The 13,824-nt window shown below is 38.3% G+C and overlaps 1 protein-coding gene across 2 annotated transcripts in view; it reads right to left on the reverse strand.

The window, feature by feature from the left end:
• Nucleotides 1–409: 409 nt before the first annotated feature.
• LOC134847905 (integrator complex subunit 7-like) overlaps nucleotides 410–13,824 on the reverse strand; it is a 44,789-nt gene continuing 31,374 nt past the window's right edge. For both annotated transcript variants that reach the window (XM_063865170.1, XM_063865171.1), the window contains 4 exons: nucleotides 8,178–8,325; nucleotides 4,226–4,379; nucleotides 2,509–2,683; nucleotides 410–761 (listed from right to left, as the gene is read on the reverse strand). In XM_063865170.1, the coding sequence (XP_063721240.1) occupies nucleotides 657–761; nucleotides 2,509–2,683; nucleotides 4,226–4,379; nucleotides 8,178–8,325 (582 nt within the window). In that variant the 3' untranslated portion in view covers nucleotides 410–656. The remainder of the gene's footprint in view (nucleotides 762–2,508; nucleotides 2,684–4,225; nucleotides 4,380–8,177; nucleotides 8,326–13,824) is intronic.

Here is a 13,824-nt window from a genome sequence, read left to right on the forward strand (position 1 = left end):
CCAATTATGACGCATAGCCAGTTAATTTTAAAAATAAAAAATACCAACTAGCACGTCTCAATTTATAGAGCGGACGCATTTTAGCTAGATTATAAAAAAGAAAGTTCATTAAAACATCCGACCCTGCCCAGTAATATAATAGTCTGTGTTAATATCCTTAGCATTGGCTGTACTTATAAGCTGGTTATTGATCAAAATTAACATTTTCAAAATCACAAGCTTTGCTTGTGCACAAAATGAACACTAATCTTTGCGACTTAGTTTGGAAAAAAAGAGTTCATACTATCAGACAAGCTTTGCTTGTGTAAAGACTTGTGTTCATCACTCGATCACAGTTGTTCCAAAAATCCAAAAGTTGTGATACGCTCTTGTAAAAACTCTTCTTGACTCAGACAAAAAAAACAAAAAATAATTGGATAGATATTTTAACACAATCATTAGCTAAAACAAATTTCATTTCATAACAACTGAACCAAACTATACTTCAAAAAAGCAATTAAATTCTGCATTGAATATGTTTTGGGGACGATGTTGTGGGAAAACAGCTTCATATTTCATTAATTTTGATTGTTTTCTATCTCTATTTCCAAGTCTTGTTGACCCTACAGATTTCTGTTCTCTTCTGGTCCAATTTCAACTCTCATCTTCGAAAGGTTTCATCTGATATTCTTATCGATGGCCTTGAGGAGCACAGTCTCTACTAGATTGTAGTTCCACTCTATGTCAGAATCACCCTCCATTAACTTCAGAGTTAGCTGTACCTAAAACATAATAGGTCATAAAAAGGTTAAAAAGTAACGTCGAAAAGCAATTAGCACCAAAGTAGAACTCTTCAGTTCTACAAAACTAACTTCCTAAATCGGATAGGGCCAACATTAACTCCCACAATAATTTACTTCGTTCATTGCATTTCTTTTCGAGTACTTGTTCTGATAAATGTCATAATTATCCTGGTGTTATTACCGGTTTTAATTTTTGTTGATAAGAATAAATTCTTTTCTCAGGCTCGGATGCTCAACAATCAGCAAACACTCGCCACATATACAGCAGAGAACAGATACTGTGAAACAGAGGTGGATTTAGGGGAGGAGGTGACGCCCCCCCCCTCAGGGATTCGACCCCCTGCCGACCCAAAGGGTCCCCCCTTTGTACTATTTTGAGATGGGAGCCAATATATACTAATTTTGAGATGGGAGCGCGCGCCAAAAAATGCGATTTTTTAGTAAAAGTTTTCCAAAAAGTGCCTAAAAACGCCTTTTTGGCCTGTTTTTTCAAAATTTTGCTTGCGGCGCTGAAATTTTGGCCAAAACAGGGACTTTTTACTGCTTTGGTCGACCTAAAAAAAAGGACGACTAAAGTTTCGAAAATTCATAAAAACCCGCCCTCCCCCCTCGAGAAAATCCTAGACCCGCCCCTGCTACGAAATTTAAAATGCTACAGAATGCTACTAAAGCAAAAAAAGCTACCAAACGGGCACTTTTATTAGCGACTTAGGTTGAAAAAAGTAGAGTCATACTAAGACACTACGTTCGCTGGTGCAAATACTTTAAGGAATTTTAGCAAAAGAAAACCAAGGTTCCTGAGACTCGGTGACTTTAAGAAAAAATCAAAACCATCATTCTTCGGATTCTGACAGGGACCTATGCCGTGTGCGGCGCGTGGATTATTCGCTGGGCTAAAAATTTAGATTAATTTAATGCGAGTAGTTCAGTTTTAAAAATTGCTTTATTCTTTCGAATGTCCTTATGATGTGGAGTGTTTGAAGGCATTTTATAATTTTAAACAGAGGCTTAAAGAGAGAGAACTCGAAATAAGAGAACGCTTGTGGGGTAACTGAGTAACTTGACTGATGCTACTTCAGCAATGAATGTGACCGACAATTCGAAGCATGTGAAAATTAGTGTGTTAGGAGTTCAACTCAGGCTTAAAGCTGTATGAGGTAAGTCCAGTCATTCGTTCGGGTCCATCAAGTAAGAAATTTTTAGTTAATCAAAGTATTACAACATCAAATAAAAATTAGAGTGACTTTTTTGCTGCATTTCACTTCTCATGGTCGTTGATGGGGATAATAGCAAGGTCGATGATTTATAAAAGCTTAACGCTTCCCTATCTGTAAGGTCCCAGCTATGAGCTGTTCCATCGCACTTTCCTGTGAACATCATCAGCTTTGGATGGCCTTAAATTCATCCACATCCGAGAAGAACGAACAAAACATTTCAGTCATCGGACCTTGTGGTGAGTAAATAGAGCAAAACTAAATGAATTGCGAAGTTATAGGCCAAAATGAATACCATTTTTTCCAATTCTTATTCATCCTCACACGTTCTGTTTTCTGCCGTGATAAATTACAACTCAGTTCTTTATCTATCGGGAAACTATTCTAATATCTGTAATTTAGTGTTGGTTTCTTCGTCCAAATAATGTTCTTCAGGCAAGAACCAACACAAGGTTCCTAATAAGGATAGTTACCAATATATTCCAGAAGAAACATTAAATGAAACAACGAACCTGATACTTTCCAGGTAGAGGTGGTTTGATGAGAACAGTACTGAGGAAGTATCCCTTCCTGTCCACCCGCACAGTGTCTGTGATGTCACTGGGAGCCATGAGTGAGTCACCAACACTACTCCAGAAGCCAATTTTGGACACCGCCACACTGCGACTACTGGCTGCCTGCAATAATCTGAAAACAAATGATGCTCAACCAACTATAATAGCTTTTTTTTGTTTTTCCAAATACATATCCATATTTTTGATTTTAGATTAAGAATTTTTGACTTTTGAAAACGAATTCAAAAAACTTTGAACAAACAATCAATTGGGGAACATTGGACCCCCCCCCCCCCCCCAAGGAACTCAATGTAAAAATGGGAAAATTACTTCGATTGCAAACATTAGAAGCTAATTAAAGAAGCTAATAAACAATTTGCATAAATTTGAGATACTGAGAGCCCTTTAAGTTACGACAATAATTTCATGTGTCAACTCCCGGAACAGCTTATACAACTTAATGCCACAATCATTACTGTTCACAATAGGTCACAGAAACATTTTTTTTTCGATAATGATTTTTATCTTAAATGACTAACCCATTTACTGTTGAGTCATTTAAATATAGATACTATAATGGATTGCCCATTACACTGGACACATTACGACCCAGGATCAAGTAATTTCACCCACGCAGGTAATTTCAATTTTAATGTTGTATCCCTTCTGAAGATAACCAGGAGTAGCGAACTTTTTACTATTGACTTAAATCATCGTCTGCGTTCAATTCAAATTATGCAAGAAAAAATATATCTTTGTAGAAGAGCAACTCTTGCGCAGATTTTCTTTGAATCGTCCTAATTCTAGCAGTGCTATGAGTCACTATACGACTCTCTGATACGGACTCATGACAAGAAAAATCCGCTCGAGCTGCGTCCAAGTCGGCAATCATTGTTCCTGACCTCGTTCAAAAGTGAAGAAGCGAGAAACAAGGCGTTCTACAATGGGCGTATCGGCAAAGCTCTAAGATCATTTTTCTGAGTATAATGTCACAATGCAATACAAAAAAATCTCTGTTTATTATAATTATGCCACAACACATGGACAACTCGCAATCTAGGAACTGCGTCAGTGAATTCGACTTTTCTACTAAGCTTATTGCTTTCCTGGACACGTGGAGGAATGGCGATCAGAGGTTCATCTCTAAGGGAACTTTTGCTCAGACTAGCTTTGATTGAAAAAAATTGTCAAGATGACGCGGAGAGAAGGGATTCTAGAGTCTCGAATGAAAATCATTTTGAGACTCGAATAAAATTGATTTTGAGGAAAAAATTTCGAGAAAGCTTAAGTCCAGCTGCAACCCAACATTGAAACAACAATTACGACTCGAACTTCTAAATCCCCGAGACCTGATAGTTTTGCTTTCCTAAGCAAAGTTGCATCGAGAAAATAAAAATCAAAACTTCGAGCAATTGAACATATCAGCGCACACTCGTAAGCACCTCGAGAGGTGCGCTAACAGGCTAAAGATGCTTACAGGAAAAATGGTCTAGTACCTGATTATAATACATCCGCTATAGCAGTTGAAAAAAGCAACTGACTGTTAATGAAGTCGACAGAATTTCAATTAAAAGCTGTGAAGCAAAAAAATATATATATTTTTGAACCAAAAAAGAAAAAATAGTACCCGATCATTTCAAGTGTCATTAAAAATTATTGAGGCGAAGCGTCTCACTTGACTTGGTAGATGACTTTGCATCTCTTCACAGTCAATTGTGTTGCCCTCTTCCTGTTGTCCCCGTTGTCTTTATCTCTAGACATCACCTGCGACACCACCCCCTCAGTCTTGAAGGTCAAATTGTCGCCAGCGAACACGGTCGTCGCCTCTCCTGAATAAACAATAAAAGATATCGAGATCAAAAAATTGAGTTACAGAATTTAAATTCAAAACTAAATTCCTATTTATAATTTCAGATTAAAGTTGCAAAATGGTGTTTTTTACCGCAGACAGAGAACGACAAGTAAACGCTTAAGTTGGTGCTTTTTTGATCCGGAGAAGGTGATAGGCAAAACTAACGCTCAAGTGTTAGAAAAAAACTTTCTGAAGCAATGGTCATTAATTAATGGTGCAAACAAACTCCAAAAACTAATTTCATTCAAATAAAATTAAGTTTGCATGGTTTAAATTAGGAAATAAGCTATTATAAGCTTGCTCACTCAGTTTATTCGCTCGCAATTAGACTAAATTTCAAACTAGTTTTACTCGAACCTGATCCAATTTTTGGAAATTTTTCAATGTCGTTCAAATTACGACTGAAAGGGCTTTAATATCATATATCAATTGACACTTTCTAATGATTATTTCTGGTAGCTGATTTTGCGTGGAAAACAAAACAAGAAAACAAGGTTATCCGGTTACTGTGCAAGTAGCACCGAATGTTCCGACATTACTTGCATAGTCTTTCATTCGTTAGCATAAGGCATGCCTGCCCATCAGCTAGCCACTGATTGCAGCGTCTCAGACCACCGCTCTCCACCTCAGCCTGTCCTGGGCGACTTCGTAGAATTTATCTTTCCGCGACTTCTTCCAAATATCGTGCCTCAATCTCGGAGGCCTGAGGATCGGTTCAACGTCTTCCGCGACGTTCTTTCTCCAAGTTGTTCTGAGGCCACCCAGTGGGCGTTTCCATGACTGAGCTTTTTCAAACATTAATGCTTCTCGAGTTACTGCTTCTTCCCCCATTCGAAGTACATGACCACGCCATTTAGTCGCATATTTCGCAGGTGACAGTCCAGGGACATTCCAAGGGTTGCTACTGCGCGGATTGTGGCGGTATCTTGATCAGGGCGTGCTCCGGGGTAGCGTCTTGCGCACCTTGTTTCCCATGAACCAAGTCTTGCGAGGTAAAACTGTTTGACAGTCCGTTTCCGCAGCATATAACAAAGCACTCTTTAAGCATGCTTTGTATACTTTGTTCTTCGTGTTTCTCGTCGTTCCCTTGTTTTTCTACAATTTTGCTAGTCTAGATCTATTGACAGTGGCGCGTGCGATCCTGTTTTGTACTTATGTTGCTGTTGCCGTCGTACGATATCCCACTTCCGAGGTAGACGAACTCGGTGAAATTTTCGAGCGGAGTGCTTTCGAGGAACAGCACATATGGGTCAGTTCGGGCAAACATGCACTTGATCTTGCTGACATTGAGAATGAGGCCCACTTCTTTTGCAGCGGCCACTACTGTTTAGTAGGGATTGGGCATCATCGGTGTTGTCCTCTTGTAAGCAGATGTCATCTGGATAATCCAGATCGGGGATGACTGTTTCTAGCGTGATTCCATTGTTTGTACCGTCTGTTGCACATTTCAGCATCCAGTCATAAGAACATTGAATAAAAATGGGGAAGAGATCAGAAAGCATGCCGTTCTTTCTCAAGCAGCTGGTGGTGTCCGTGTACATATTTTTATGATGTTGAGTAGTTTGCATGGTAGACCTTGATTCTCGAAAAGCTGCCAGATGGCGTCTCTTGACGCTGTCGAAGGCAGCTTCAAGTCGATAAATACCATGACCGATGATCTGGTGTACTCATTTCGCTACTTCAGGATCTGTTGGAGCGTGAAAACTTGATCGCGACAGCCTCTCTTTTTCTTAAATCCCGCCTGATTGTCTCTTTTTGCTCGGGCGTGGGTCTCGTATGCTTCGTTAAGTCGTGCCAGCAGGATTGTTTTCAGGACCTTGAACCCTATGCAGAGAAGCGATATCCGGCGATTGGCTCACGTAAGCATGCGGTCGTCGCTGTCGAGGAGAAGCTCTTCTTTCCTTACGCGGGCGTCGCTTATCTTCTTCTAATTAATAGGAAGTCAATTTCCTGTCTCTAGAGCACCATGTAGGAAGTTGGTGAATCTTTTTCTTGAACATGGTATTTGCGACACATAGGTCATTTGATGCCGAGAACAGGGCCAAGCGGTCGCCATTATCGTTCCACTGGGATGGCTTGACCGACCCACCGATGTAGGTGCTTTCGGCTTTAAGCGCTGGGCCGAGCTTTGCTTTCATGTCTCCGCCAAGCAGTAGTAGGTAGGTCTCACTTTGGAGTGTCGTCGACTGTCGTCGCTTGAAGACCTTGGTAGAAGTCGTCTTTCGTCGCTGGATCGGCCTCTTCTGTAGGAACGTAGCATGAAATTACGGTGACAGGCGTGGGATTAGCTTCTGGTCTGAGCATGCAGACTCTTGCACTCACAGCTTTTCATAACTGAACAACTGTTTATCCTTTTCGATATTGCACTTCTGACTCCATGGATAACCTTGTTTTCTTGATATCCACTTATGAGAATCTGGTACCCTTTGGTTTCCACATAAGATTATCCTTGAATTCTTATTTCCTGTAGGCATGCCACGTCTATCCGATGATTCGACAGTGACTTGTCCAGGAGGTCAGGTGCTTCTGGGGGGAGGAGGGTGAGGGTGTTCCACGTGCAGATATGTAGAATTTTTGGAATGGTTCGGTGCTTTTGTGCCGGTTTCGCTGTTTACCTCCATAACGGCACTCACGGAGGCCCCAGTTCCCGCGAGGGGCGTAACATTATGTGGGTTGTGGTTTGCGAGCCTTTGCATTTGTGGTTTCTTGGCTATGTTTTACGGAGGTCGCCACTCTCCAACCATCCTCCTTTATCCAGGCTTTGGACCGTCAGTCGGATCTTGACGATTCCAACATGCGGAGTTATTCCGACAGGCGAAGGTGTTCTTTAGAAAACAACGGCTTAGAAAGTTTATTTTTCCAAATTAGTGTAGTTTTTTCTGCTTGGTGTGATAAAAGGATCTGACGTTAAAAAATAATTTAGGCATATTAGACAGATATAGTAATATAGGAAAATTAGACAAAACGTTTGCAGAAAAATGACTAGAAAACTTTAAAAAATGAACTTCATGTTCAAATTTTATGCAGAAAATTTTTGAATTTTTTGGTTCTCAAAATGAAGCAAAGCAACTCCAAAAACTAGTTTTACTTGCTTAAAATAAACTTTTAAGTTCTTAAATTAGGCCCAATTCAGCGGTTGGAAGCCTGCTCGCTTGCTGTATTCGCTCGAATGAAGACGAAAAATCACAAATTTCAAACCGGTTTTTCTCGACACTGGGAAAAAATTTTTGGAAATATTTTTATTGTGGTTCGAATTACGACTGAAAGGGCTTTAATATGATATATCACTTAACCTAGTCCGATAATCATTGGTGGTACCTAATTTTGCGTGGAAAATAAAAGCTAAAACACACCCGAATACGTAGTTCCTCCCCATTTTTCAAATGGTCGGAACAACAAGGATAGCCGGTTACTGTGCAAATTCAGTGTCCTAAAAATTTTTTAAAAAAGGATTTTCATATAGTATAGTTTTTTTTCTACGTGTTGTGATCTGAACGACAAATTACAACTTCGACAGTTATAGTAAAATAGGCAAATTGGACAACAGTTTTTATAGAAAACTGACTAAAAACAATAAAAAAACCGTTAAGTAACTTAATCGAGTAAAACTAAGTTTTCACGGCTTTCATTAAGCAATTGAAAAAAAAAAATTAAAACACACCCGAATACAAAGTTGCCCCCCATTTTTTCAAGTGGTCGGAACAAAAACAAATAGCTTAAATAATCACAGTTATATAATTTCAATCATTCTCTCCGCGTTCAGACTTGTCCTCACCTGAGAGTGACTGAGTGATGGATGTGATGAGTTGGACTGATGTGCTCCTGAGACACTGGAGGAAGAAGCGGGGCAGTCGGAGGGGAGTCTGCAACACCCACTCTGTCACCTCAAACAGACAGTCCAGTCTGTGCCACGAGTTCTGACTCTGAAAAACAAAAAAAACTGCGGAATCATCAGAAGTTGGTTGGAGCAAATTCGGTTTATAGGCCCTTCTCCATCCCCCCCCCCTCCTTTGATTTTTTCAGAAATTCAATATATGAGAATTTATTTAAAATGACTTTTCATGTTATAAACTGCATTAAAACGTGTCAGCGTGAACAGGTGAACAAATTTTCACAACATTTCTTTCATGCAAAACGCCGTTTGAACAATTTTTGAACAACTTTATTTTGAAATTTAACGGGAGGGTGGGAAACTGGAAAAGAGCCGGTTTATCTAATATTGGTTTGAGTGCAAATGCGTTTTTATTGATAATCATTAAGAATTATTGTCAGCTTTCTACGAGCATATTTTGGATCGGTTCGAATGCCATTAACAAATTCGGAAGTGAAATCCAAAAAATCATGTTTCAGAAATGTTCTTTTTTTTCTCGCTTAGATGATGCTATTTCTTCTGATTCTTATTAATTTTACAAGCGAGTTCTCAAAAACAGCGGACAAAAATCTAAACATGCCTACCTTACCAAACTGAGTTATGACCGATGGGTATAACTCATAGAGTAATTTCGGATAGGGTACACCGTCTTATTTTCGGCCGGATAGATTCGTGCAACTTCTTAGTCTAATACCGATCCTAATCTTACTCTTATACTATCTAGTCTCAGGTTGTTTAACTAGTCTCTGCTAGGCTCAATAGATCTAGGGTATACTGGTTTATTGCGGCTGCTGAAGTACTCGGGAGAGTTCAACTAATTTCTAAGTTAAATTCAAATCTCTCTGGTGCTGAAATTACAAGTAATTTCAGCACTTACAAATAAGTGGATTGTTAGTCAGATGGATCATGATTGGTTAATATTAAATACTTTACATTGGTAAAATATCTAATTTATCCAATCATAAAATGTAGTTTAGATCAGGTTCCACCCATCCGGGTTTTACAGAGTTTTTTAGAATAGTCTTTCTGCAATTCAAAAGATGGATGATGGACGTTGGTATTTGGCGAACATCTTATTTCTTCTGGGTTTTCTTATTAGAGAAGTCCCAGATTCAATCGTTGTGTCTTCTCAAGACAACGACTGGGTTTTCGCAACAAACTCAAATCTGATTTCAGAATGGTTGGCTATGTCAGGTTTTTCTGTTTCATTGGTGAGAACTTCTTTGTGTTTGAGCTTGTCTGGGAATGGCGTGGAGATTGTGCGTGGAGGGGATGCCTGGTTACTCGGATCTGTACGTATACTTGAACATCGAGGTGGTCATTGGTCTTGTTCAATGAAGTCCTTTTCTGCGAAGTCAAGTCGTACTCTAAATCCTTTGAGTTGTGATTGTGGGCGGCATATTGATTGTAGTTGGCCATTCTTTCTCGAGTGTAGTAGGGTCGTTTTGTCTTTGGATGTTCGTCCTTGGTGTTGTATTCTGATCTATGTATTGCATAATGTAATTTACATTTTATAAAACTTTTATTAGTTTAATATTTTTTAATTATGATTTTAGTTAGTTGTTTTCACAAAAGCTTTTTGTTTTAGTTCAGTTATTTTGAAGAGTTACTCACCCTTAAGTAGCTCTTATTAAAAATAGGAGTGTGGTCACAAAGCGTGGATGTAGCACGGTGGGTTAGGCCGGCTATAGAGCATGCTCAGGACGTCCTTCCTGGTGGGTTAGGCCAGGAGTGGGAGTATGATTGCATGCGGTTTTTGTGAGAGGTCCTGTTATGTGACAACGTTTTATGTTGGGTTTGTTGTGGTTTTTCTTATGTTTTGTTGGTTGTGTCCTTTTTTCAAAAATCAAATTGTTTGTGGTATGGTTTTGTCTTTCGACTTTTTTGTGTTTTATTATTTCTTTCTTAGACTTTATAATAGTCTTAAAAAGAATAAATTATCCAGTTTTAAACTGGGTTAATCCGGTTTGGGTACCGTTGGTTTCCTTTTCTTAGTCATGCTGTTATGCTATGTGTTGTGGTGTTTAGTAAGCTGCATTGGTTAGTTTTGTTTAGTATATAATTCCTTTCCAACCGGGTTAAAGGAAAGTTTGAAACGTGTTATCTTGTGTTAGAGTTGTTGAGTGTGAAAGCTTGAAACTGAAATTCATTATTTAAACAATTCTTCGTGGGCGAGCTGTGCGAGTTTGGATAGAATTCTTGTGCGAGTGAATGAAAATATCAAAAGGTTAGTACTGCATTTGCTTCTTATTAATTTACTACATAGAATTTTAATTTTACTGCTAGGTGTTGGGGAAAATTAAGTTACAAATTTTCATCATTATTAGATTTACTGCTTGTGGGGGCAAAATTTATAAATTAAATTACTGCATTGGTATTATATTTATTTAATTGTTGGTGCAAAAATTTAATAGGGTTTTAAACAGTTTTGAAGAAGTTTGCTATTTTTTATTTTTCTTTTGTGAATTTTTCAGATGATCTAGGATGAAGGCTAAAATTCTAAAGAAAACATGGATAAAGAATGGTGAGTTTCTAATATTTAAATTAGTTAGTAATATGTATAATTCATACTTACCTGTTAGTCGTCGGGGAAGAAACCGTGGGGGAAAATGTCGTGGATGAGATCTGAAGTTGTTAGTAGTTTGGCTAAGATGCGGATGATATTTTTAATTTGAAGCAGTGGCCAAAGCAATTGAAGTGCCTTAATGGTGGTTAGTTCTTCAGTGCCAACTGCAAATTCATAAGGTGTGTTTTGGATTAGATTATATAATTTGTGGTTGAATTTAGTGTTATGGATGAATTCTAAAATGGGGATTTCTATAGGTTGTACAAACTCGTGTGGGATGAGGAAGGGTCGGGATTCTTCTGCGTTGAAGGTCTTGGTGATGGGACAAAAGATATACATTTGGGTTATGGGATCATAATTTCGAAGAATACCATGAAGGTTAGTATCTTTAATGCAATATGTGAAGTTAAGAAAGAATGGTGAGGTGTATTTGGAATTGATGAATTGAAAACGATGGTGTGGTTGTCTGGAGGGAGTGTGTAGGTCAAAGTGATTTTGGATGAAACGATAATAAGTATATGTGTGTGTTTGTTTAGTGCGCAACATAATATCGTGTGAGCAGTGCAAATCTCTTTCATGTGGTGCAAGGAAATGAAAGGTTAGTGAAAATATTTGGAAGCGTTCTTTAAAACTTTCGTAGGCTAGCGTGTCTGTTAGTGCTTCTGAAATAATGTGGTCAAACTTGCGATCGAAGATATTTAGTGTAAATACATATGGTGTTTTAATGAAAAATTTCTCGGTGATTTGTGGGTTAGCGAAGCGATCGTCGTCTAAGAATTGATCTTGGTTAGTTCTGATGATGTTATGATCGTAATATTCTAGTGTATATTCATTAGCTCGGGGTGCAGTGTGTCTTTTTAGTGATTTTTTATATCCAATGTAAGTAAATTGTCTAGGTGTTAGTGTTGTAGTGAGTCGATATAGCATGTCCTTATTTCGTTCTATATCGATATGAGTGTTAGATAAAGGTAAGCAAAGGGGATTTGTAAAATGATAATATGAGGTCCAAGGAAGGGTAGGCATTAAAACGTATTCGTCTACAAAGTTACGTGTCTCGTTAGTGTCATGAGGGGTGTTTAAGGTGTATTGTGGAAATGAGGGTAAGGTGATAGCTAAAAATTCTTTTGTGTTAGTGTGTTGTGGATGGTTGATATATTCACGGGCTGTTCCTGGTTTCGCTGGGAAAGGATGGTTGGGGAACTTCCTTTTAAAAGTGCGGTAAGCTCTATTAGTGCTGAGTGAAGATTCAGTAGTTGTGGATGATGGTGCTAATGATTCAGTATAAATTGAAGAGGGTGTAGGGGTAGGAGGGTTAGATGAATCTATTGTGGATGAGATTTGGTTTATGGTTGGGGTGTCAAGGTGATAGGATTGTTGTTGTAAGGTAATGAAATTATCTAGTTCTGGGGAGATTCGGGGGGTGTCTAAAGAATGAGATGATTGGTCTGAGTGAAGTGAGGAGTAGGTTGGAGTGACTTGGGAAGCATAAGAGGGTGTAGAATTGGTTGGGTCAGGGTTATTTGGTAGTATGGGTTGAAAAGGGGGTTGGGAAAAATTTAAGGGATTGGTGTGAAAATTATTTGATGGAGATGGTTCAGAGTCGGCAAATTCATCGGGGGTTTCAATATTCGGGTTATTGAGTTGTGAGATGGAGCATAAAACTGAGATGTGTGAATTAGTATCGGAATTCATGCCGGATGTTACATTACTGGATGGGAAATCGGGTGGCGGAAAAGCAAAAAGTGGTATTATTGGGATTGGAGTGGTGAGGTTGGTTGGGTGGGAATTTGATCGGTGTAGGGATCCAAGTTGTCGGCTCATCGTGGGCTAAAAAAATTATTATTTTGAGACTGAAAAGCGGTGGTATGGGGTTGTTCTATAATTTGTTCATAAGTATTTTCATCTTCGGAGTGGTGTGGCATTATATGTTGGATGGGACTTTGTGATATGGTTGGTCTAAAATTATTATGTGTTATGGCTAAATTTCGAAAATTACGTGGGACTAGGGATAATGGATGGTTATGTGGTAGGGGTGGTAACTGTGGTGCTGTTGGTGTTGTGTCTGCATTGTTATGTTCTTCGTCGTATGTGTTCTGTCTCGTTGCTATTTTTGTGTTATATTCTTTTATTTGTGCGTCTAAAAGAATTTTGTTTATAGATGTAGAAAATATTCCAAAAAATCCTGCAAATAGTATGCGTGCTACACTTGCTTGTCTATTGACTTGTGTGTGTATAGAACATGTGTTATAGATTCCTTTTAAGAGTGAAAAAAGAAATCCAATAAAGTTAAACATTGCGTATAAAATAGTCAGTTTTTCTAAGATGTAGTAGGGCCATCCTAGAAAATTAAGAATTTCATTCTTGAGTGTAACAAAGCTAAAAATATTGATAGGTGATATATCTTGGGGACGGTATTTTTTACCGTTTAGATATATATAATCTTTAATGTCTTTAAAATATCCGCTATAGTCTTGCGTATAGATGTCTGCAAATCCTGCGGTTTCGGCAAGTTTGCGTAAGTTTTGGTCAATTGATTGTCTTTGTATTGTGTCCATTTGTGTTAATAATTCCTGGAATTGTTGTGTTCTAATGTGATGTTGAATATCTGATTTTGAGTATATTCCTATTGATTGTAAGTCTATATTTGGGTTTCGAGCGATAGCGCGAATGCTTTCTGGTGAAAATTTTTTGAGTGATTGCATTAATGTGGGATATGGGGTGAGAAGGTAATATTTATCTTCATCAGGGTTTAGTTGTACTACGTTGTGGCTATTTTCTGATCCACATGGAACTGCGGTATCCCAGAAATAGGTTCTTCGTGAAAGTTTGTCAACGAAATGTACTTTATTCTTATAAAAGATAGGGATTCTTTTATAGCATCGTTTATCTTCAAAAACGTATAGTGGTGATACTTTTTTAGTACAAGTATAAAACCATAAGATGTTTCCTTCATAGTCTAAAAAATTTGATCTATTTCCTGATAGT

Source organism: Symsagittifera roscoffensis, chromosome 6 (assembly GCF_963678635.1).
Source record: "Symsagittifera roscoffensis chromosome 6, txSymRosc1.1, whole genome shotgun sequence".
Classification (NCBI taxonomy): domain Eukaryota; kingdom Metazoa; phylum Xenacoelomorpha; order Acoela; family Convolutidae; genus Symsagittifera; species Symsagittifera roscoffensis.